A 22,499-nucleotide genomic window follows, 5' to 3' on the forward strand; every position below is an offset into this window, starting at 1 on the left:
CGACTGTGCCAGCCTGTCCCTCACAGGCTGCCTGTCACCTCATGGGAAGTGCAGTGGCCCGTTTCTCTCCTCGGGAGCCGGCCAGGCTGCTTGCCCATCTGGCATCAGCAGAGGTCTGCGCAGGGAGGAGAGGTGGGCAGGGAGGAGGGCAAAGGCAGGGTGTGGAGAAATGGCACTGAGTTGTGTCTGGGTGCCATGGAGTGGGCACAGAGCTGTTGTAGGGTGCTGAGAGGTGACGCGGGCAGCACAGGATGGCAGGAGGATGTGGCAGTGAGCAGGTGGCACAGCTGGTGCCAGTGGTGCATGCATGTGGCACCACGCTGTGGTGTCAAGTTTGTGACACAGGTGAGAGGGGCATGGCACAGGGGGCAGGTGGCTCCACTGATGGGGATGCTGATCCCGTGCAGGGGGGGCACAGATGGCAGCAGGGCCATAATTGAACCCCCACGCAGGGGGTCAGGGACAGATGGTACCGCTGGTGGTGGTCAGGGTGGCACTGGTGGAAGGTGGCACATCTGGGGACAGGGTGACACTGTGTGAGGACAGGTGGCACAGCTGGGGACAGAGATGTGATGCTGCTTGAGGGCAGGTGCTGCATCAGGGGACAAGAAAGTGGCACTGCTCACAGGCAGGTGGTACATTTGGGGACAGAGAAGTGACATTGCTAGAGGGCAGGTGGTGAGCTCGGGGTCAGAGAGGCGACACCACACGCGGACCGGTGGCACAGGGGGACGGGGGAGGTGACACATCTGGGAACAGAGTGGCGATACTGCTCGAGAGCAGCTGGCACATCTGGGGACGGAGAGGTGACATTGCTCAGGGACAGGTGGCACCGGCTGAGGACGGGGAGATGGTGCACCTGGAGACGGAAAGGTGGCACCGCACGGGGGGCAGGCGGCACCTCGGGAACGGGGAGGCGGCACAGCCCAGGACGGGCGGCTCCCGGGCCCCGCGGGGGTGACCGTGCGCGGAGGTGACCCCGGGCCGGGCCGTGCCGGCGCACCCGGCAGTGCGCATGATACTGCGGCGCGGGGCCCCGTGCGCGCCAACCCACCTTGAAACGGGCCCGGGCCGCACCGTCAGCCAATCACCGCCCACTCCGCCGGGGCGCGGCCAATGAGAGAAGGGCGGGGGCGGCACCGAGCCGCTAAAGGGCGCAGGCTAGGCTGCGCGCCGCGCCGAGCGGCGGAGGCAGGTGCAGCGCGACGGCGGCGGCGGCGGCGAGATGGGCGCAACGGCGGCGGCCGGCGGTCGGCCCTGAGCCGCTCCTCCGGCCCGGCCAGCCCCGCGGCGGCCCGGGGAACCCTGCCCCGGCCCGGCCAGCCCCGCCCCGCCCCGGCCGGGCCGCCCGGCGGGCGGAAGATGCTGCGCACCGGGGGCCGGTAGTACTATGATTTGGTATGTGGCCGCTTTGGTAGCAAGTGTGCTCGGCGCCCGCGGGCTGAGCGTGCAAGGTGAGCGGGGCCGGGGGGGGGGGGGTGCGTGCGCGTGTAGCGGGGTTTGCACCGGGAGGTTGCCCCGGGGGTGGGTCGGTTGGTTGCACCGAGGGTCGATGCGGGGTTCCGCACCTCGGGGCGCGGGGAGGACGGTGCGCGCCCCCGGGGCGCGGTGCGCGCGGCTTTGCTGCGGCTCCGGTTGGGTTTTGCATCTCCTCCGGTGTCTGTGCATGGGCGAGGGCAGCGTGCCGGGCTTCGCTGCTTTGTTATTTTATTTTTTTCTTTTAAATAAAAATCATCGGTAGGGAGGAGGGCGCGTTTGCGGTGACCTCCCGGAGAGCAGCGGCTGCACGTCGGGACGCTGCGATCCCCCCGCGCTGCGGTGCCGCAAATTGGTGCGGGTGTGCGGCTGCGGCTCCGCTCCGAGCTTTGAAATTCTCTTCGGGAGAAGTTAATAGGAACGAGCCCTTGCTGGGGATGTGTCCCGTAGGGTTTTTTTTTTTTTTTTTTTTTTGTACCCCGTTTTTTTTTATCTTGCAACTCAGGGAATGCGGAGTGCCCTTCCCTGCAGGGTTGTAGCCTCGGGGGAAGGTGGGGAGAGGGAGGGGGGTGGATGAGGAGAAATGCGGAGGGGTTTGGTGATTTCCCTGCGCTGTGAAGTCAGTGCTCCCATCTGCAGGCTTTGGGGGGCGGTTTGCTCCCCGCAACCCCTGTGGTTCCTTCTCCCTCCTTTGGTGGCTGCTGCGCGCGGGTAAACTGAGGCACAGGGTTGTCCAAGGTCAGGCAGGAGACAGCAGCAGGGACTCACCCTGCTTTTCCTGCTCTGCCTTCAACTGCCAGCCCTGCAGGGAGCAGGTGAGCCGCGAGCTGTCTGCTGATGCAGCAGCAGCTCCTGGCTGGTTGGGGGATGGGGGGGTGGTCCTGGGTGTCCCAGAGCCCAACTATGGGGACGTTGGGTCTCCCCGAGCTTACGGTGGCACCGCTATGGGGCTGTCTCTTGGTGCTGGCATCCCTGCAGCTAGAGTGAGGGGGGGTCAAGAGGGATCTGTCCCTAATGGGATGAGGCTACCCTAATGGGGGGGGGGTGGCGGGGCTGGCACGGGCGAGTGGGCTGCAGGGGTTGGCTGCTGTGCGTACGGCGAGGCGCCGACGTGATGAATGAGCGCGCTGTGAGTAATGTGTGGGTGGGCGCAGCGGGCGGGGGGTGCGCGGCCCCCGCGGGGATGCAGCAGCGTGGGGATGGGGACGAGACGATGAGGAGAGAGGGGCTTTATTGGGGGATGATTGCAGTGTTCCCTGCCCGAAGCGATGCTGGGGGTGCAGCAGCCGATGGGCAAGGAGCAGGGAGTCCCGTGGGTGGGTGGCTGTCACCCTGCATCACTCGGCGGTGGATGGGGACGGCGTTTGTTGGCGATGTGGCTGCGGGGAGGGAGCCGCCAGCGTGTGGTTGGTGGCAGTGCTACATGGGTTCGCCGGTGTCCTGCTGGCCCTGGGCTCTTCTGCAGGGTCTGTCCATCTTGAGCTGCTGCACACAGTGCTGTGCTACCAGACTGGTGATGCTTATGGGCTGAGATCTCATCCTGCACCAGATTTCAGCCCTGCCTGCCTTGCCGGCCTCCCTCCTGCTGCCACCGCCTCTTCCTCCTCCTCTTCCTCTCGCAGGACTGACCCACAGCCCCTCACAGCCCTGCTGGCCGCGGGCAGCCCCCTGGCCTGGCGAGGCTCTCCCAGGGCTTTCCAGGCAGTAATCCGCTCAGTGAGGCTGCGTTATCCCCTCTTATGGAGAGGGGGAGGAGAGCAGGGACGTGACAGTGCCGGGGTGCGGCGGCAGTGGGTGTCGGGGGGCCCGGCCTCCCGGCGTTCCCTCGGGGCTGTGACGATGCTGGGGCTTTCCTCCCTCTCCCGTTGGCGTGGCGTTGCAGAGATGGCACAGCACGGCGTGTGGAGGGATTTTAGGCTCGGTTTTGGGCGAACCACCGGGATGTTGGCGCTGGGGATGCTTTTCGTGGTGGTGCTGGAGCTCGGGTGTTGCATCTCTAGCACAGGGATGGTTTGGCACCTGCGTTTGGCAGCGGGTTGGTCCCAGTTCAATCCTTTCCTGGAGGATTGTGCTCCGTTGGATGAGATGCTCAGGGATGGATGTGTGCGCCGCGCTCCCCAGCTTGGTGTTGGATTTGTGCGGTGATGATTTTCTGGCTCCATTGCTGTTCCACTGGACGATGCAGCTTCTCCTATGATGGGAGGACCCTGCAAGCCTCCATCCCTCTGCAGAGCTGCTGCAGGACAGGTCAGCGTGAGCCTCCTGTGTTCCACGCCGTGCCGTTGGCACTTGGCACGCTCCCATCCTACAGGGATGATGGAAGCATCCCCTCTTCCTTTCTTCACGGCAGACATCTCCCCAGCCTGGGGCTCTGGGTGCCCGGCTGGCCTTGCACACATCGCTCCATTCCTCCTGCTTCCTGGCATTGGTGGGAGGACTGCCTGCGCCAGGAACAGCATGATTCAGGATCTGCTGGCGGGTGGCTCGGCTGTCGGCACACAGAGTGCTTGTGCTGTAGCTGATATTAAGCTGGAGGACTGGGATGGAGAGGACCGCGTGCTGTGCAGGAGCCAGCTGCAGAGCAGGTCTCCCTGGGGCTGTTTTTACTCCAGCATCTGCTGCAGCTCAGTGCTATGAGATGGTTCCGGGTGTTGGGATGCTCTGATGTGGGGAGGTGGGCAGAGGTGGCACTGGGGGTACCATAGTGCCCCCCCCCCCAACACCCCAATGTCCTTCATGTGTTGGGGACACCAGTGGGGGGACAGCATAGTCCCACACACTTAATGTGTACCCCCATGGGGATGGCTCTGATGCCACATGGGATGTCCTTTGTCCCTGTGGATGGGATTTGAGCTTGCCACCTTGCTGCAAACCTGCTCATCCCAAGCTGCCACCACTGCATCTCTGTGTGTGACCTTGAGGTGCGTCGCTTGACCTCCACGCGGCACAGTCCGTCCATCTGGAAAATTGGGTTTAAAACACGGGAATCGTGCTGAAAGAAAACCAGATGCTGCTTTTCAGCTGGGGGAAGGGCTTCTGCCTGGGGACAGGGACAGCAGGATGGTTCTTTCGCCTATCATGCAGCAGGATGTCTCCATCCTTTGGGCAAGCATCCTTCCTATAGAAAGGGTCCTGTGAGCACATCCCATGGGACGTCCCAGTCTTCAGAGCCAAGCCTCATCGCTGTATCCTTGCTTCTCTCCTGGAAGCCTGGATCCCAGCAAGGAACAAGGGTAGTCCCAGCCTCAGTGGGAGCCCCACGATGGCATCACCCTACGAGATGGCAGCCTTCCCACTCCCTCTGGGATGTGTTCCACTCCACCTCCACATTTTGTATTCTCGCCTCCTGGCACGCAGCGTGCCTTTATTTTTCCTGGATCTGCTCTGATGATGAAGCCTGTTGATTGTGTGTTTTTCTTTACAGAGCATCCCCAGCTCGCTGTGAGCTGCTGCACCGTGGGGGCATTTGGGGTTTGCATCCCTGCTGTGGCTCTCTCCTTTGACCCAGGTCTCAAAGCCCCAGGTGATGTCTTGAATCCCCCCTGAACTTGGCCGGGAAAATCAAGTGTGTTTAAAAATACCCTTTCTATTTGCGCTCTGTTTCTTCTGGCGTCTGCGGGTTGTTTTCAAGCATTTCTTCACAAATGTGAGGGTGGGAAACGCTTCTTTTAATGGAAAGCTGCAGTCTCCATTATTGATATGCTTTCAGGAGCTGGGACTGGAAGGGAAACGTGCATGTAGTAGGATCAGGAGCGGCATCAGAGCTGGGTTTGCAGGCTGAGGTGGGGCAGCCCTGGTGCTTTCTGATGAGTGGAGATCCCTCTGCACCTGGGAGCACAAGATTGTGGGGGTGTTCCTGGGTGTCCATCCTCAAGCTTCCACCCTGAGGTGGGGAAGCTGCTTGGTTGGGGGCTCTCTGCCCACGTGGCCCATTGGCAGCCTTGCTGCACGTGGTCATATGCCAGAAGAGGAGACCCCGGCGCAGCACTGCCAGCACTGACCTATTTTCCTCTGTGTGCATTCTGGCACAGAGGCTGCGGGTGGAGGGTCAGTGCTGGGTCTGTCCAGGAATTAGGAGTCGCTGGGGTCACCCCTGGGGACAGATGAGTGCCCAGGAGCAAGTGACTTCTATTGTGGCATCAGGAGGTCCCCCAGAACCCATGGCATGGGGGTGCGTGGCAGTGCTCTGCCTTACAGCACCATCCATGTTCTGTCAGGCTTCTGGGAGCTGAAAACCAGCATGCCAACCCCTGGGGCAGGAGGAGTGCAGGGGGGATGGAGCTGGGAGCAGAGAGGTTTGGTGAGGGAGTCTCTGTCCTATGTTCATTCTGGGAAGAAGGAGGGGTGTCCCTTGGAAGGTCGCGGGCGATGCAGTGCCTGGCGGGGTGCTGGGGACCCGCTGGGGCGAGACAGCAGCCTGTGCTGGGGAGGCTGGGCCAGCGTTGTCCTTGGATGCTCTTGAGCTGCACGTGACAGCTGCTGTCCCTGCTCTGTGCAGGGGGGCTGCGGGCAGCCGGGGGGAAATCCCACAGCTCCCAGTGCTGTGTCCCTTCCTGCTGGGAGCTTGGCCACGTCCCAGTGCTGCCCTGAAACCCATCCCTCTGCCACAGCTGTGTGCATGGGAGCAAACCCAGGGCTTGGCATGGGGAGCAGGGGGTGCTGGTGAGGTCGTGGGCATGCTTTTGGGGCTGAGATGGCTCCTTGCAGCTCCTCACCATGGGGGCAGAGCTGCCACCATCGCTGCTGACAGGGTGCAAACGCCTGGGCTCATCAGCAATGCAGTGCTAACAGGGCCCGGGAGGTGTGAGTGTGCCACCGGGGTGGTGCAAAGCAATCGCAGTGGCCCCACTCTTCCCTACCCCGATGGGGCCATGCAGAAACCTCGATAGCAGTGCAATGCAGTAAAGCTTTCCTGCATGCGCTCTCCTTGCATTGTGATGCTTTCACCCTCCTCTCTGCACACAGCCCTTCCCATTCCCAGCCGTAATCCGGTGCTGAAGGAAGCAGTGATGTCTGGCTTGGTGGGGGCTGCCTTGCTCCGTGGCACAGAGCAGGTTTGGGCTGGCAGGGCCCCGGGATGCCGGGTGGAGGGAGGGATGGATGGATGGATGCACGGCGCGGGCCTCTCACCGGTGCACACTTGTGCCAGATCCAAAAATAGCCGGTGATGCTCGGCTCCCGCGGCGGGGAAGCGGTGATGTCATTCGCCGCCAATCACCGGCGGCCCCGAAGAGCAGCGCGGAGGAGTGGGAACGTGCCTCCCTGAGCATCCCTCCCTGAGCATCCCTCCCCGAGCATCCTTCCCCAGGCTTACCCGGGAGCAGGCAGCAGCCATGGATGGGTGGCTGCCTGTAGGATCCAGGGGTCCCTGCCGTGATGTGCCGGAGATGTGCTCATAGGTAGGGTTAAACCCCACATCTGCGGTTTTGGGAATCCCCAGCCTGCAGTGCTGCAGGAAGGGTGGTGTGTGGAGCTGCTGCATAGCCCCACGCTGCATCAGGCCTCCCCCCATCCCTTCCGTACTGATTTTTTAGGGATTGTGGAGAGCTCTGGAAGCCCATCTGGAGCTGTTCCATTCCCACATGCTGGTTGTGCTGGTGCTTTCTCACCACAAAGGCATTGAGCTGCTGTTCTGCAGGGCTTACAGTGTGAGAAAGGTGAGCAGTAACTTGGGAGCGGGCGCCTCCCTGCCCTGGGTGCCCATCTCCCTTTGTGAAAGCCGTGCTGAGGATGCTGAGCTTTGTGCTGATGAAAAGCACAAGATGATAACAGGCTGTCGCCAGGGTGGAGCAGCGCCTTCATTGGGAGCAAAGAGGCTTTAATTGCTGCGGACAGGGAGAGGAGCAGGGTGCCAGGCCTGACCCACAGGTTGCAGCTGGGTTTCAAGCCTGGAGCTCTTGATGACACCTGAGGATGGAGACTTGGCCGCTCAGATCCCTGGGCTGTGGGTGCTCAGTGGTCACTTGGCTTCTGATTTTGGTGTGGTGGGACCCTTGGGGTTGGTATCTCCATCCAGCCTTCCTGCCAGCATAGCGGTGTGCAGCAGGGTGAGCTTCCTGTTTCCCCATCCCAAAGCCTCCAATTCTGCCTTCATCCTCTTGCAGGTGCCCTCGGCTCGAGGGAGGAACCCGAGTTTGTGACCGCTCGCGCTGGCGAGAGCGTGATCCTGGGATGCGACGTCATCCACCCGCTGACGGGACAGCCGCCTCCCTATGTGGTGGAGTGGTTCAAGTTCGGTGTCCCCATCCCCATCTTCATCAAGTTTGGGTTTTACCCTCCCCATGTCGACCCGGGGTATGCAGGTGAGGACAGGAGGTCGCCGTTTCCTCCGGGGTGCGTGCGGCTCCGCTCAATCTGCTCCTCCATCGGCAGCCGCGTGCGCTCTCTCTCTCATTGCTTTCTTTCCACCCAGTTGGTTTTAATTAAGCAGCAGCACTAGGAAGCCAGCTGGGCTGCGTGGGACGGGAGCAACCGAGGCAGAGAAACTCAGGGTGATGCGTGGTGGCAGCGGCTGCTGCTGCGCCCCAGAGCAGCTGTGATCCTGGGGAAGCTCAGGGGAGCGAGGCAGCGGTTCGGTTCCCTCTGGGGACATCTCCCTCCACTGGTGGCCAGGCATATGTGGCATTTCCAGCAGAGCCACGTGGCTGCACACCGTTGTATCACCTTCCCCATGTGGCTGGAGGTGCTTCTGAAAGCTGAGATGCTCCCTGGGCTGGTGGCACAGTGGGGGTGGACCCATGGCGATGCACCGTCACCTTGGGGACTTTGGGTATGCAGGAGGCTGAGGCATCTCCTGTGAGGATGCACTGGTGGGGTTCAGCATGCTGGGGGCAATTAGAGCGAGGAGGGAGGGTCTAGGGTCATAAAGCTGACGGGCTGTGCTCTCCCCACAGGCAGGGCCAGCCTGCACGACAAGGCATCCCTGCGCATTGAGCAGGTGCGCTCCGAGGACCAGGGCTGGTATGAGTGCAAAGTGCTGATGCTGGACCAGCAGTACGACACCTTCCACAACGGCAGCTGGGTGCATCTGACAGTCAATGGTGAGTCCCAGTCAGCAGTGCAATGTTGGGGTGTGGTGCCACATCCAGCCCAGTGCTGCTCCTCTGTCTCAGCATGGAACCGTGGCATAGGATGTGCCAGGAGATTGCATGATTGAGGAGCACAGCTGTGCTGGGAGCATGGTGTGCATGAGTGGACAGAGATGGTGATGGGACAGAGGTGTGTGTGCTTTGGGTGTTGCGTGCACCAGGAGGACAGGGTCACTGTTGTACTGAGATCAAAAGTGGGGTCAAAACCAGTTCCTGTCTGTCTGTCACCTCCCTCCGTGTGCATCCCTGCAGCACTGAGGTCAGTGTTTCAGGCTGGGCTGCAGGGTGTGATTCTGTGCATGGCTTTGTAGTTCTGATAGGTGATAGTGATGGACAGCCACCCTCCATGTTTGGCAAAGCCTGAGTGTGCAGGCTGGCACTTGGCAGAGGGCAATGGGGCAGGTGCCCAGCCCCGGGGAGCTGCAGATGGCCTGGGCAGCAATGCCAGGAGCAGGGGCCAAATCCCCATCAAAGCCACGCATTGAGGCTGTTCTGCAGGATGATGCTTTGACCAGGGAGGGCAGAGGGCTCGGGTGTGGCCATGCCAGATGCAGAGTTGCTGTGGGGCTGGGCCAGGTTCCCTTTGATGCTGGACTTAGATCCTATCTGCATCTTTAAACCAACTAAAAAAAAACCATCCAGACTGACTTCAAGCAGGAACATCACTCGCAACAGGGACAAACTTTTATTAGCAATCACACCATTTAATTACACAAAGCTTGTTGAAAGGCGAGACATCAAGAAGACAGGGCAGGGCCCGCATCTCCTCTTCACAAACAAATCAGAAAACCAAATCTTTGTTTTCTTAAAATTCAGACTGACTCCAATAACTTCCCCCCCCCCCTCCCCCCTTTTCCATTTTATTAGTGCTGAGCGTTCAACTAATTAGCAATTTGTCGTTTTTCCACGTCAGGAGCCGTCTTTATTTTTAGCCCTGGAAGGCAGGACGCTGTGCTGCGGAAGGGCTGAGGCTCCTGCCTGACCTTGAGCCACTTATGCCACCTCCAGGAGGGCCGTGGCACGGTGCAGAGCTGCCTAATTGAGCCCAATTAGCGAGCAGGAGCAGGGCATGGAGCGCGGTGGCTGTGTCCCTGCGTGCTGCCTCCTTCCATCCATGCGATGTGGGATGAGCTGCTGTCCTCTAATGAGCTCGGAGAGGCTGGGAAGGAAGGAGGGAGGGAGGAGGAGGAGGAGGAGCGCAGGGTGAGATGGGAGGAAGGCGTGTGCAATGGCTGGTGGAGCTCTGGCTGTGCGGGGATGCAGGAGGAGGATGGTGTGTGCTCTGTCTGCACCATACAGTGTGCAGACAGAACCTTTGGGAAATGCCATTGGGCTGTGACTCCAACTCCCAGCTGAACTGGCTGGTCACCACCTGCTGCTGTGAGCCCATTTCCCAGCACAAAGGGCACTGGGGTGAATGGGAGCTGCTGGGCGCTGCCACCAAGCCGTGGGGCTGAGCATGGAGAGGTGACCCCATGTGCTTTCCCCATCCTTGTGCTGCTCTTTGTGTTTTCTGCAGCACAGGGCCTTAATAACAAAATAATAACTGTAATTCTGCAGGGTCGAGGAGCTGCTTTCAGGGGGAGGGCCGTGGCTTTCCCCCTACGTGTTAGAATGCTTAATTTTCATTGGGGAAGATAAAAATCATTTTGGGAGAAACAAAATATAATTCCTTTTTTTTTTTTTTTCTTTTCTTTTTTTTTTTCCCCCCAAGCAGATTAAATTGCCAACCTGTCTTCCTCGAAAGTGGGCTTTAACAACTGCTGGTAATTAGGGGCGGGCTGTAATCCTGCCAACCTCTTTAATCAGAAAGGAGTCTTTCGATCTGCACTGCAGTGTTTTCTTATGTTTTGACAATAGCGAGTTAATGTGTGATGGGAAGCGAGGGGGAAAGCTGTGCTATGCTGGGGAGGGAGAGAGTGCCATGGGTTGTACCCAGAGGGATTCTGGTCTTCCATATAGTGCTGTGACATTGCTGTCCTTGCAGCTCCAGCCCTGTTAGCCTTTGGGTGCTGCCTGCCCCTTCCTGGGGAGAAAGGCTTCACAGGGTGTCCCCACCTCTGTCCCTGTGCCTCTGCATGACAATGCTCATGCGTGGGATGGGGAGGGTGACAGCACTCTGCTCCCTCCCCAGCACCCCCCACCTTCACGGAGACACCACCGCAGTACGTGGAGGCAAAGGAGGGCAGCAGCATCACCCTGACCTGCATGGCATTCGGCAACCCCAAGCCCATCGTCACCTGGCTGCGAGAGGGCGAGCTGCTGGCCGCTGGCCCCAAGTACCAGGTGGGTGCCACGAGGATCCCCACCACGTGTTGCCTGCAGCAGAGATGGGATGGATGATAGTGCAGGCGGTGGCTGGAGCCAGTCTTGCTGTCTCAGCACATTTCCCTGCTTCCCAGCAGTGGGAATGGGGGGAGGGGGTTGTGCTGCCTGGGCTGCTGAGGGCTGTGCTGCTCCCTTTCCCCAGGAGAGGGTGAGGGCTGGGACCTGGGGATGTGGTGGCTGCAATGGGGTGAAATCAAATGATTTGTGTAGGGGGGGGCTCCCCCAGCCCTGTTTCCCATCCCATAGGCTCCCACTCCTCTCCCGGGCAGAGATTCCATCCGAGCTGTAATTGGTAAATCAGGCATTGGAATCAGCGCAGGCACTAATGAGAGTAATTAGGAATCATTTGTTACTAATTGAAATAGAAGGATGAGGCAGAATGAGCGGTGGGGAGGGAGGCTGCCTGGGAGCGCGGCGCTCGCTGGCGGGGGGATGCTGCAGCCTATGGGGGTGAAAGTCCCCATCCATCCTCTATCCATCCTCTGCACATCCTCAGCCAGGTCAGGGCTGCCAGGCGGTGCCAGGGGCAGGAGGTTGGGGGTCATGGTTGCACTGTGACCACTGATAAGGGTGTGGGGGGGAGTGGGAAGCTTTTTGTGGTCCCATAGCCTGCAGGGGCACTGAGCAGTGCCCATGGGATTGGGATGCCCACTGAGCTCCGTGCAGAGTGCAGCACTGTTGTTGGGAAACGCTTGGCAGGAGCGGAGCAGTTTAGAGTCTGCTGTGTGTCAATCACTCCTGCAAGAGATGAATACATTGTGAGAGATGAATACATTGCAAGGCTTATTTTTTTTCTTTTATTATTATTTTTTCCCCCTTGGCGTCGAGCAGAGATGTGTGTGTTGGTTTATTAATATCTTGCAGAGCGGGGAAACCCATTTCTCAGCCGGCTCTACTGGCTGCCTCAAATCCCATCCGTTGCCCTCTTGTTGGCTTTGGGGGTGCAGGGAGGGAGCGAGCATCCTGCTGGTGGGCTCTGTGTGGTCTCCACACCCTCTGTGATCCCCTCTGGTTGCCCACAGGTCAGTGATGGCAGCCTGACGGTGCTTTCTGTCAGTCGGGAGGACAGAGGTGCCTACACCTGCAGGGCATACAGCATCCAGGGGGAGGCTGTGCACACCACACGTCTGCTGGTCCAAGGTGAGTGTCCTCGGGGTCCCCAGGAGGCTTTGGGAGCTGGGACATCCCTGTGTGTCCCCATTTGTTACATGGGCTCAGTTGTCCCTGGGAAGATCCCAGCCTTGTCCCCATGGCAAGGTATGATATGGCAAGGACCAGGGTTGGTCGGTGGCACAGCTTGGCCACAGCACACTGCCACCCCCTACCCACAGCCTTCCATTAAAAACACCATCAATAAATAAACAAAGGAGGAAATGAAGCCCAAACCCCGGGCATATAAATGACATCGGGGCTGCCAGCTCATTGGTGGCACGGAGAGCAGGGTTAGGGTTGGGCTGGGATCCTGAGCAGCACCAGGATGTACCTCATCCCCTGTGCATTGCAGGTGGAGATTTTTGGGTTTGACTTGGGATCCTTAACACAGGGGCTGATGTGAATTGTCAGCATGGCTCTGCATCCCGTTTGTAGGACAGAAATCCATTTAATTGGGGCACTCCAGTGGCCACCCTGTCATCTCAATGAAGCAGCTGTGCCGATTAGCAGCCGGGCCCTGATTGCAGCTCGGTTTTGTTTGGAAAGCAGGGAAAGATAGAGAATGTCACAAAGCGCCTTGTCAGATAGCGGTGATACATGGCCTGCCTCCTGCTCCTCTTTATTAGTTAAGTCTTTAATTAGGTCAACAGCTATTGGCAGAGAGAGGAGCTTGGGGGGTCCTGGCGTGGACAGGAGGGTGTGTTTGCAGGGAGACCGGCCCCAGCTTGGTCCCTATGGGGGTGATGGAGACCAGCTCCAGCCTGGTCCCATAGGGGTGATGCTCTCCTCCCCCAGGACCTCCCTTCATCGTTTCCCCTCCGGAGAACATCACAGTGAACATCTCTCAGGATGCACTGTTCACCTGCCAGGCCGAGGCGTACCCCGGGAACCTCACCTACCTGTGGTACTGGGAAGAGGAGAATGTCTACTTCAAGAAGTGAGTTGGCAATGCATCCCACACTGGTGCTCTCCTTGCTCCCTCACTCCTGGCGTCGCTGGTTCCATCTGTGTTCCTCCTGCAGCTTTTCTCCCCTCTCTTCTCTTGCAGTGACCTGAAGCTGAGAGTGCGGATCCTGATTGATGGCACGCTGATTATTTTCCGGGTGAAGCCAGAAGATGCTGGAAAATACACCTGTATCCCCAGCAACAGCCTGGGCCGCTCGCCGTCCGCCTCCGCCTACCTGACGGTGCAGTGTGAGTGCAGTGAACCCTGATGTGATGGATGCTGTGAGATGCCTGCTTCCTGCTGTGCATGGGGGGGTTGTCCCCAGGGTGCTGATGCTCCAAATCTTGCATCATTAGGGCTGGTCTTATGCTGCTGCACAAGGCTGAGAGCGTCTCTGTGTGCTGGCGGGGTGTCTTGGGTACCACCCCTAAGTGGGATCAGTGATTGCCTTCCTGGAAAGTGGTGTATCTCCTCTTGCTGCTGCTCCTGTCGGTGCTCCCGATTGCTGTTCTCATTGCTTGGGCATGGAAACACCAAATCAGGGCTTTTAACACCAAATACCCGCTTGTATTTTCTAGGTATTTATCATAGGTTGCGTGGATTTCTGTGAATTTGTAGCTGTGCATGGAGTAGTTTCAGGCAGTAACTGATCTAAACAAACACAGAACAGCTCTGAAAGGAGCATTGCTGCCCACGCCTGTTCTTTCAGGCTCCCCCTGCTTTAATGGATAGTGTGCCACGAGCGTCCTATGGCATTCGACAGTAATGGTCCAAATTGCTATGCTTTGCAATTGCAGTATTGCTCTGCTGTAAAAGACTGTAGCGATTTTATTTTATAATGAAAGATAGGCTCGAGCAAGCTGGGCTTGAAGCACAGTTCCCTATGGCCTTACAGCTTGTGTCTGCAGCCCCACTGCTGGTAAATGCCGTGCAATGGGAGAGCCCGATGTGTGCTGCCGTATGGCGTGCCCAAAGGAGCAGGGTGCACACAGAGCTGGCACGGGGTTTGTGCTGACCCAGACTGGAGCACAGCCAGTGCCTGGCAGAGCCTCTCGATCCCATTACTGTCTCCAACCCCTTGATTGCATTTCCGAAGAGGTCAAGTTAAACGCGGGGGGGATAAAGCTGGTCCCATATGCACTGCTTTGTAAGCTGGGTTATTGTGGCAGTGCAGGGCTGCCTGGTTTTGGGGAGCTCTGATGTGCACAGCTCTGTGCTGCTGGGGGGGCTTGCACCTGAGCTTGGTTGCTTTTGCCCTAGGAGAGCAGCCATAAGAAGGATCTGAATTCTCATGCAGGCTTTGGCTCTGCACGTCCTGCACCCCAAAAACGATTTCATCCCTTCATGCAGCGTAAGCCCTGTTAGGATTTTCCCATAACCTCGTGCTGCTGGTGTCTAGACAAGATTGTAGAAATACTCGCTCTTCCTATTAAAGTAACTTTTTTTTTAAAAAAGCTTCTTATTAAAGAAAGTCTAGGTTCTCTCCAACCCACTCGCACTTAATTAAAAAGCTCTTAGAAGTGCTGTTAATGACACGTTCTAGACTCGAGGATTGCGAGACGCCTTCCCATGTGGGCGGTGAAACGTGGGGAGGTTGGAGGCATATTTTAAGCGTTTGCATCCCATTTGGAAGGGTGGAGGTGGCTGATTTTTCCACGCAAGCCAGCAGCAATTAGGCACAGGCTGTGAGTGCAAACAAACAGGAGGTAAACAGCTCTGGACAGCAGGTCTCTGATGTGCTCCAGGGTGCTGCACTTGGTGTGGTTAAAGGTTCTGGAGTTGCTGTACTGGAGTTGTTTCCTATATAAACAGCAAGAATGGTGTTGTCCCCTTGGCAGATGCCTGCAGACTTGCCCGCAGCCTTTTCCTCTTGGCATGCAAAGTGAGATGTAGGGAGGGTGGGTGCCTTGCTTGATGCATGTGTCACCTTGCATGTGTCCTGCAGGCTGAGGCTGTGCTGATGGAGCAAGTCGGTCTGGATGTGCCAAGCAGATGCATTCAGCAGTTTGTTTTAGATGCAGCTTTTAATGAGTTCCAGGTAGGAGTGCTCTGGGTGCAAGCAAAGCCTCGCAGAAATGCTGGGTTTTAGAATGTATTTGAGTGTGTAGCAAGCCTGGAGATAACAGCTTGTGGGAGCTGGGGTGAGCATTTGGGTTTTGTACTCATCACAAAAGCAATGTGATCCTCAAGCTGGGTGCTGGCTGGGCTGATGGGCTCCTTCCCAGCACTAACACACTGCTGCTGCTATCCCAGATCCTGCCCGTGTGGTGAACATGCCCCCCATCATCTACATTCCCATCGGGATCCACGGTTACATCCGCTGCCCCGTGGAGGCAGAGCCCCCGGTCACGCTGGTCAAGTGGAACAAGGATGGCCGACCTCTGCGCATCGAGAAGGTGAGCAGCCTGGGAAGGGTGGCAGGGAACAGAGTGGCTGCTGTCCCTGCACGGCGTGTCCTTGCCTTGGCCAGGATGGATAGTGCTGCTTTACCTTATCAGCAGCTTTGCTCTGAGTTAATTCAGGTGCCTGCAGACATGCTGTCTGTCTCCCAGCCCTCTCAAATGACCTTTTGATGGCTCTGTGTTCTTCCAAGGGCAGCTAATGGTTAAAAGATCCTTTTAACAAGTCTCCATCATCCTTTAATCATTGTTTGATGTTCTGAGCCATTAAATATTTAAGGAAAACACTCCGTATTTTAATTTTTTTTCTGTTTAAATATTAACGATTGCACGTTTTTATTTGGTTTAAACCTGCTGTTGATGTGGGCTCCTTGGTGCCACCAGTCTTTGGTGTCCCTATTGCTTAGCTGCATTTCCCTCTAGTGGGGACACAGAGGAGCCTGAGTGGAGACTCCTGGTCTCCCCAGTTAACAAAAGGTGGGAGCTGGGTCCTGGAGTTACTCCAGCCTGTGACACAGGAGGCTTTCTGTTTAATAAATGCCCAACAGGAGAGCGCTCAAAGGAAAAAACAACCTCAGTGCCTTTAGGCACGTGTTTGACAATAGTTGGAAGGGACCTACAAAGATCACTGAGCCTATCTATGTTTCATCTGGGGTACAACAGACTGTCCGTGAGCCCTTTGGGTTACTTGAAGAAGCCTGATTGCCTACGAGGGGGAGAACATCAACGAGATAAATATGTGTCATCTGTGTGCTCAGAACTGGGAAATCCTTCCCAGGGAAGGACAGGGAGCAGCAAGATGCTGGCAGGAATTCAGACTCTGTGGGTAGGATTTGTCTCACCTAATTTTAGGTGTCTCCAGGGCTGATGGCTGTGTTGAGGACTGCTCACCCAGGCTGCCCTCGCAGTCCTCAGAGAGAGAAGCGCTTCCAGGAGACAGCTTTTCTCTGATTGAGCTGAGGCATCCACGGCTGCAAGGGGTGAATCACACCCTGGGATGTGTGTGTACAGAGAAGGGCAGTGAAGCTGTGAAGGGTCTGGTTTGGATATTAGGAAGCATTTCTCATCAAAAGGAGTGATGCTGCACTGCACAGCTGCCTAGGGAGGGTGGCCTCAGTGTCCTTGGAGATGTTCCAGAGCTGTGGGGCACTGAGGGATGTGGTCAGTGGGCACGGTGGGATGAGAAGGCTTGGGGAGCTGAGAGGTCTTTTCCAACCTGAGTGATTCTAAGACCCAGTGATTTCTAGAAAAGAGGGCCAGAGCAGGGCTGAGATGGGGATTTTCTCACAGTGAGAGGACTGTGTGCAGACAGGCTGATCTTGCCTGCTTTTCCTCTCTCCGCAGTTGAGGAGGTGGCTTGGAGATGGGTTGGACTCTGGGAATGGAACTGGACTCTTGAAAGTGATTTGGGAATCTCCGGGAGACCTGGAGCTTAGGTGTTGGGGTTGGCTGAAGGGAAAAATAAGCAGTGGTGCGTGTAGGATGCATCAAATCCCTCTTTCTCACCACCACAGTACTCTGGCTGGAACCTGCTGGAAGATGGGTCGATCCGAATTGAGGAGGCAACCGAAGATGCTCTCGGCACTTACACCTGTGTGCCTTATAACGCCCTGGGTACGATGGGCCAGTCTCCCCCTGCCCGACTGGTACTGAAGGTAATGTGCATAGTGCAGCCCTGGCTCTGCAGCCAGCAGCTTGGCTGGATGTGGGATGCTGGGCACTGCTGGCTGCCCCCTGATGTGTCTGCTTTTCCACCTGTGTGACTCAGCTTGCTCAAACCTATTGACTTTTGCTGTGAGCTTTGTTCCTTACTGAAGAAAGGTGAGGGCAAACCTTGTGAGCATCCATGCAATGAGGGTGACAGCAAAACCCATTCTGAGCACTCCCTGCCTACTGCAGCTGGAAATACCACTGTGCAGCTGCAGCACAATTTTGGCACAGGATTGGACAAAGCCTGCTGCTGTCAGTGTTGTTGGCATGCACAAAGCCTGTGCTGCTGCATTGCCACTGCTATTTTAGGCTGTGCTGGAGCTGGCAAGGTGAGCTGGGGATGCCTACCTACCTGTGCTGCATAACACGTGCATAGCACCTTCAAATGCCAAATAGGAATTACCAAAACTCATCCATCAAGCATTCTTTAAGTTTGCAGCCATGCAGCAAACTTGGGCAATGCTCAGCTGCTCTGCAGGTCTTGCTGCAGAAATTGCAAGAGTTTGGTGCAAAGAAATGCTGAAATCTGACCGCAGTGATTTGTTAATGGGTGTAGATTAGTGGGGAAGCCCAGGCCCAAATATGTATTGGTGCCTAGCACTGAGTTTTAACAGTGCTGGACCGGGATAATTTGAGCACTTCATTCATGGCCCTGAGAGGGGCCATTTTTGCCAACGAAAGGTTCAGAGTTGCTGACCCAGCTTTAGATTTGCAGAGAATTTTAATGAAAAGCTGATTTAAGCTGCAGAGAAGCTCCACGTGCTTCTGCTGTGTGCTCAGCCCAATGCAAGCTGGGCTCTGCTGTAGTCACCAGTGCTGCTGGGATAGGAGCTGCTGCTCTTTGTTCTCTGAACAAAAAGACACATGCCTGCAAACGGTGGTGGTGAGTTGAGTTATTGCTGAGGCTCATGCAGAACAGCTTAGCAAACCTCATGTGTACGCACATCCACCGAGATGGGTGTGGAGCTGATGAAATCAGGCTGATACCTGATGTGACGTGGGTGTTTTTTTCCTGTTTGCCTCCTTAAAATTTAAACAAGGCATCATAGCACTGTGTCTTTTCAGAGAAAACTTGTGTGTGTGTGTATGTGTGTAATTTAGTGTACCATAAAAGCCTCCTCAGCACACGCTTTCTGCTGCCTTCACCTCGCCCAAACTGCTGATGGTTCTCATTTTGGGAGGGTTTGGTGGCACAGGGCTGCTGACGTGTGGCAGTTCTTTACGTGGGCTCAAGCTCCTTGCCTTTTCCCTTGGCTGCAGGACCCCCCCTATTTCACGGTGCTACCAGGCTGGGAGTACAGACAGGAGGCAGGGAGGGAGCTGTTGATTCCTTGTGCTGCTGCGGGAGACCCCTTTCCTATCATCGCCTGGAGAAAGGTACCCGGCCTGCCAGACAAATCTGCAGTGCCTTTGGCTTTTGGTGAATATTGCAGACAGAGAAGCCACACTCTGTCCCGGTAAGAACAAACTGCAGGTACAGCTGCTTCGCTTTGGGCTGAGCCACTGCCGTCCTGTCCCGCAGGTGGGTGGGGGAAGCCCAGCTTGTGGCCATCGAGTACTTAATACTGGGAAACCTTCTCAGCAGCATCTGCAAAGCTGAGCACTGCTCCCACCCTGGCTCCCTCTTCCTTGCTGATGCTGCTCCCAGGACCCTCCCAGCCCTACGTGAGGCTGGCACCGGTGACACTGATCTGCAGCACAGACCTCCTGTAGCAGGAGGGGATGTGCCACCACAGCGGGTCTGGGGGCTCTGCCCTGGGCTTGGCTGAGTTTTAGCAAGGGCCTGGACCCACCAGTGGCTGCTTTGCTGCCCTGGGAGTTGGAAGACTGTGGAAAGTAGCTGTTTTCATCCTGCTGGACTGGACGTGGCAATCTGAGGATGTTCCCTTTTGCAGGGCCAGGTCTGGTGTGATGTCACCAGGGCTTTCCCTGTCTCCCTTCCCCTTTGCTTCCCAACTTTGCTGCTCTTATAGGAAAGCCACTGTCGAGCTGTCAGTATCATCTCCTGGAGCCTCCTGTCCCCTGCCAGCCCTTCTTAGAGGGATCCCTTCATTGCCCTATGAGTACTGTCTGCCCTCGTCGCAGAGTGAGATGCTGGGATCTGTTCACCAAGTTATACCAGCACTAGGAGGACTGTAACTTGTACTGTTTTTGAGTGGCCTACCTAAAACTTGTTGGCTCTTTAGTCATCTTATCCATCTTATTTTATCTTCCTTCCCCATCCCCTTCTTATTTAGGTTTATTTCAAAATACTTTTGTGCTTTCTGACCCTTTTCCTCACAAAGCAACTTCGGGCTTTTCCTCCCCTGACATCATCTAGGACTGAATTGGGCTGAGCGGAGGTTCTCAGTGAAAGAAGTAAGCTCTCTTGCTCCCCATCAGCCCTTGAGGGCTGACCTCCTCCTCCTGGAGGACTACAAAAGACCTGGGCTGGGCACTGGTAACCCGCCGTGCTCCTGCTGCAGGTCCCTGGAGCCCATCAGTGGGATCCATGCATGAAGAATAGCAGAAGAGAGCTCAGAGCAACACGGGATTTGTGCAGCTTTGGATAATGGGCATAAACACAAGTTGTTAGAAGAGGCATCCTTCCGCTTGGCTTGAGAGCTGCCAGGCACCTCCACGCACGCCATCCTCCCGTGTCCCCAGGCTGCCTCCTGCTGAAATCTCCGCCACTGGCTGGGACTGAGTGGAGCAGGAGGGGCTGTTGGGAATCTCCTGGGGCAGACACCCACCTCAGAGAGTGTTTGTGGGGACACTCAGTGCCTCGTCCTCCACAGCAGTGACATTTTCAGCTTTGGATGCTGGAGGAGCCACGTTGAGTTCTTGTAAAGGGTTCGATGTCTGTAAGACTCGTTTTTAGGGTTTTAGACTTATGTATGAGTTGGGAATATCAGCCTCTGTTTTGTGTGTCTCCTGAGTTACTGCGCCAGGTCGTATTGAAAGCAGGGAGACTGCAGCAAGCAGAGAGATGGGAGCCCTTGCTAGTGCCTGGTGGTGCCCCATAGGCCTTGCAGATAGCTCAGTCATCGCGTTGCTGCCTTGCCTGGCTTGACGTGCTTCTGAATCGTGGTTTTCTCTCTTTGCCATGCTCCCCTTGCTCCTTGCCCAAGGTAGGGAAGCCCAGCAGGAGCAAGCACAACACGCTGCCCGGCGGCACCCTGCAGATCCGCTCCCTTGGCAAGGACGACCATGGCGAGTGGGAGTGCATCGCCACCAACGTCGTCGCAAGCATTACTGCCAGCACTCACCTTACAGTTGTAGGTATGGGCAGGGGATGGGGCCTCGGGGATGGCTGGTGGCACAGGGACACGTTCCTGGGGTGCACCCAGCAGCGTGCTGGGTGTGGGACGGGATGCTTCCCATGGAAAGTGATGTCTCCCTTTAATTCCAGCTGCCAGTGGTGCTGTGTTTTCTGCATTTTTATTTTGGCCATGTGCTGCTGGTATTTCTAGCAGACATTCTGGATAGGAAAGCCTTTGCTTTGTGCAGGTGGAGTCCCTTTGTGTCATGGCTGGAAGCAAATCCACACCAGGAGCTGTGGGCTCTGTTAATGCTGGGAATCGCAGCCGTGCCTTTGCTCCTGCTGCAGCCCATCTCTCTCCCTGCAGGCACAAGCCCTCATGCCCCTACCAGCGTGCATGTTGTGGTTGCCATGACCTCTGCCAATGTCTCCTGGGAGCCCGGCTACGACGGTGGATACGAGCAGACTTTCTCAGTTTGGTACGGCCCTCTGTGAGTCATCCTGGCATGCTTTGCTCTCTGCTTCTTTTTCTTCCTAGCCGAGCCCAGCTTTGAGCAGCGGGGCTGTGCCGTGGTGGGGGGATGGGCTGGGGGGAGGGTGGGGACATTGCTTGGGTCGTGCTGTGATGCAGGGTTGAACCCCAGTGCAAATCTATGCCCTGGGGTGGGAGGGATGGGGAGGATGGAGGTCTCCCTGGGCTCTTCTCTGCAGCTTTTTTCTGCTCATGCTGGGTGCAGAGGAGCTGCTTGTGGGGCACTGCAGTGCCACCCAGCACATTGGAGAGACCAGCAACAGCGGTGCTGTGGAGGGCTGTAGGTCTGCAGTGTTTCCTTTCTCTCTTGTGCTAGCCAGTACATCTGTCTGCCCCAGCACATTTTAGTCTGCTTACACGGGGAGACACTTTGCATTCATGTAACTTTGCCTCTGGCATCTAATTTCAAGATAAACTGTTTATGAAGCTTAGCAGCCATGGAGAGGATGGAAAATGCAATCTTTAGAGAGTGCATCCTGAAGAAATGTGACTAAGCAGAAACGATCTCTCCCTCCTCTGTGTGAGTCCCTGGGGCTGTTAAATCCCAGTTTAGCTTGAGACCAGTGACGGTGAGATGCTGTCTGGGAGACTTTACTCCCTGAGCTGCTGGTACCCAAAGCAAAGGGTACATTCAACATTCTCACAATGAGACTGGCTCTGCTGGCCCCCCCACCCCGAGGCAAGAGAGGGCAAAATGTGTCTGCAGTGAGGTCAGGCTTTTCTCTGGGCTCTGCACTTACCGTTGTCCTTCTCTTCTAAGAGCCACGCTTTGAAGTGTGAAGAGGGCCCTTTCACAGGCTGGTGCTGATGTCCTCCCCCACTTCTTCAGCCTTTCTTTCCTTCCTTTCCTTAATTTGCCCGGATGGGGTCTGCTGATAGAGTGGAGATTGGAGAGATGCTGCTCGTAATGAGTTCTGCTCTGCTCTAAACTGAGGACGGTCTCTACGCTCGCGCAGTGGGGTTGGATAATTGTGTCAGGAGACAAAGGACAGGAGAGAGGAAGAAGGAATTGAATGAGTGGAAGAGAAAAATGAGGAGGCGAACGGGAGTGGATGTAGCAGCTCAGACCTTGCGTAGCTGCCTCTGAAAACGTCCTTGGGAAGGACTGATCTGACCTCCTCGCTCTTGAAACGTGTCTCACCTTGCAGGGAGGTGGCAGCTGCTGGCTGCCTGCCCAGCCCTGCTTTTCTCCAGACCCCACACGAAATGAGAGCAGCCAGAGGCAGGGAAGGACGTTAAGAAATTTAATGCAGGGGGCAGCCAGTGGGGAGTTGGAGAAGGTGGGAGAGCCCCGTGCAACTGCCCTCCATCCAACTCCTATGGCATGGGGGCTGGAGTCTCCACTGGAGTCGCTGTGATTTTGGGGCTCTCCTGCCCACACCTGCTGGGTTTGGTCTAGGCACTCTGCACATGCATAGGGCTCTGCTGAGCGGCTTGTTTCCATGGCTTGCTGCTGCTCCTCCTGCCTTACCTTTTTCTCCCTTTACAGCAGCATTACTCGACTTTGCTCCAGGTGGGTTTACCTGGCAGTGCACCGACAGCTCAAACATCTGCAGAACAGAGCTTCTGCAGTGATCCTTTCTAAATCCACTGTGAGCACAACAGAAACCTGCAGCTGAGGGCTGGG

General features: G+C 56.7%; 1 protein-coding gene across 10 annotated transcripts in view; it reads left to right on the forward strand.

Moving 5' to 3' along the window:
• The first annotated feature begins 1,332 nt into the window (after window positions 1-1,332).
• Window positions 1,333-22,499, forward strand: part of IGSF9B (immunoglobulin superfamily member 9B) — a 44,359-nt gene continuing 23,192 nt past the window's right edge. For 7 of the 10 annotated variants that reach the window (XR_016459540.1, XR_016459541.1, XM_090123359.1 and 4 more), the window contains exons 1-12: window positions 4,783-4,999; window positions 7,581-7,778; window positions 8,370-8,516; window positions 10,699-10,850; window positions 11,915-12,032; window positions 12,840-12,981; window positions 13,093-13,238; window positions 15,244-15,386; window positions 16,904-17,044; window positions 18,360-18,476; window positions 20,210-20,360; window positions 20,708-20,831. Coding sequence is in view for 8 of the 10 variants with exons in the window: in XM_090123359.1 (XP_089979485.1) it covers window positions 4,783-4,999; window positions 7,581-7,778; window positions 8,370-8,516; window positions 10,699-10,850; window positions 11,915-12,032; window positions 12,840-12,981; window positions 13,093-13,238; window positions 15,244-15,386; window positions 16,904-17,044; window positions 18,360-18,476; window positions 20,210-20,360; window positions 20,708-20,831 (1,796 nt within the window). In the remaining 2 variants the exon portion in view is untranslated. Of the gene's footprint in view, window positions 1,455-4,782; window positions 5,000-7,580; window positions 7,779-8,369; window positions 8,517-10,698; window positions 10,851-11,914; window positions 12,033-12,839; window positions 12,982-13,092; window positions 13,239-15,243; window positions 15,387-16,903; window positions 17,045-18,359; window positions 18,477-20,209; window positions 20,361-20,707; window positions 20,832-22,499 lie in introns of those variants that run through there. The other 3 variants (XM_031599775.2, XM_031599777.2, XM_090123361.1) reach the window with 3 other exon arrangements.

Source organism: Phasianus colchicus, chromosome 23, assembly GCF_987193195.1.
Source record: "Phasianus colchicus chromosome 23, bPhaCol1.hap1.1, whole genome shotgun sequence".
NCBI lineage: Eukaryota > Metazoa > Chordata > Aves > Galliformes > Phasianidae > Phasianus > Phasianus colchicus.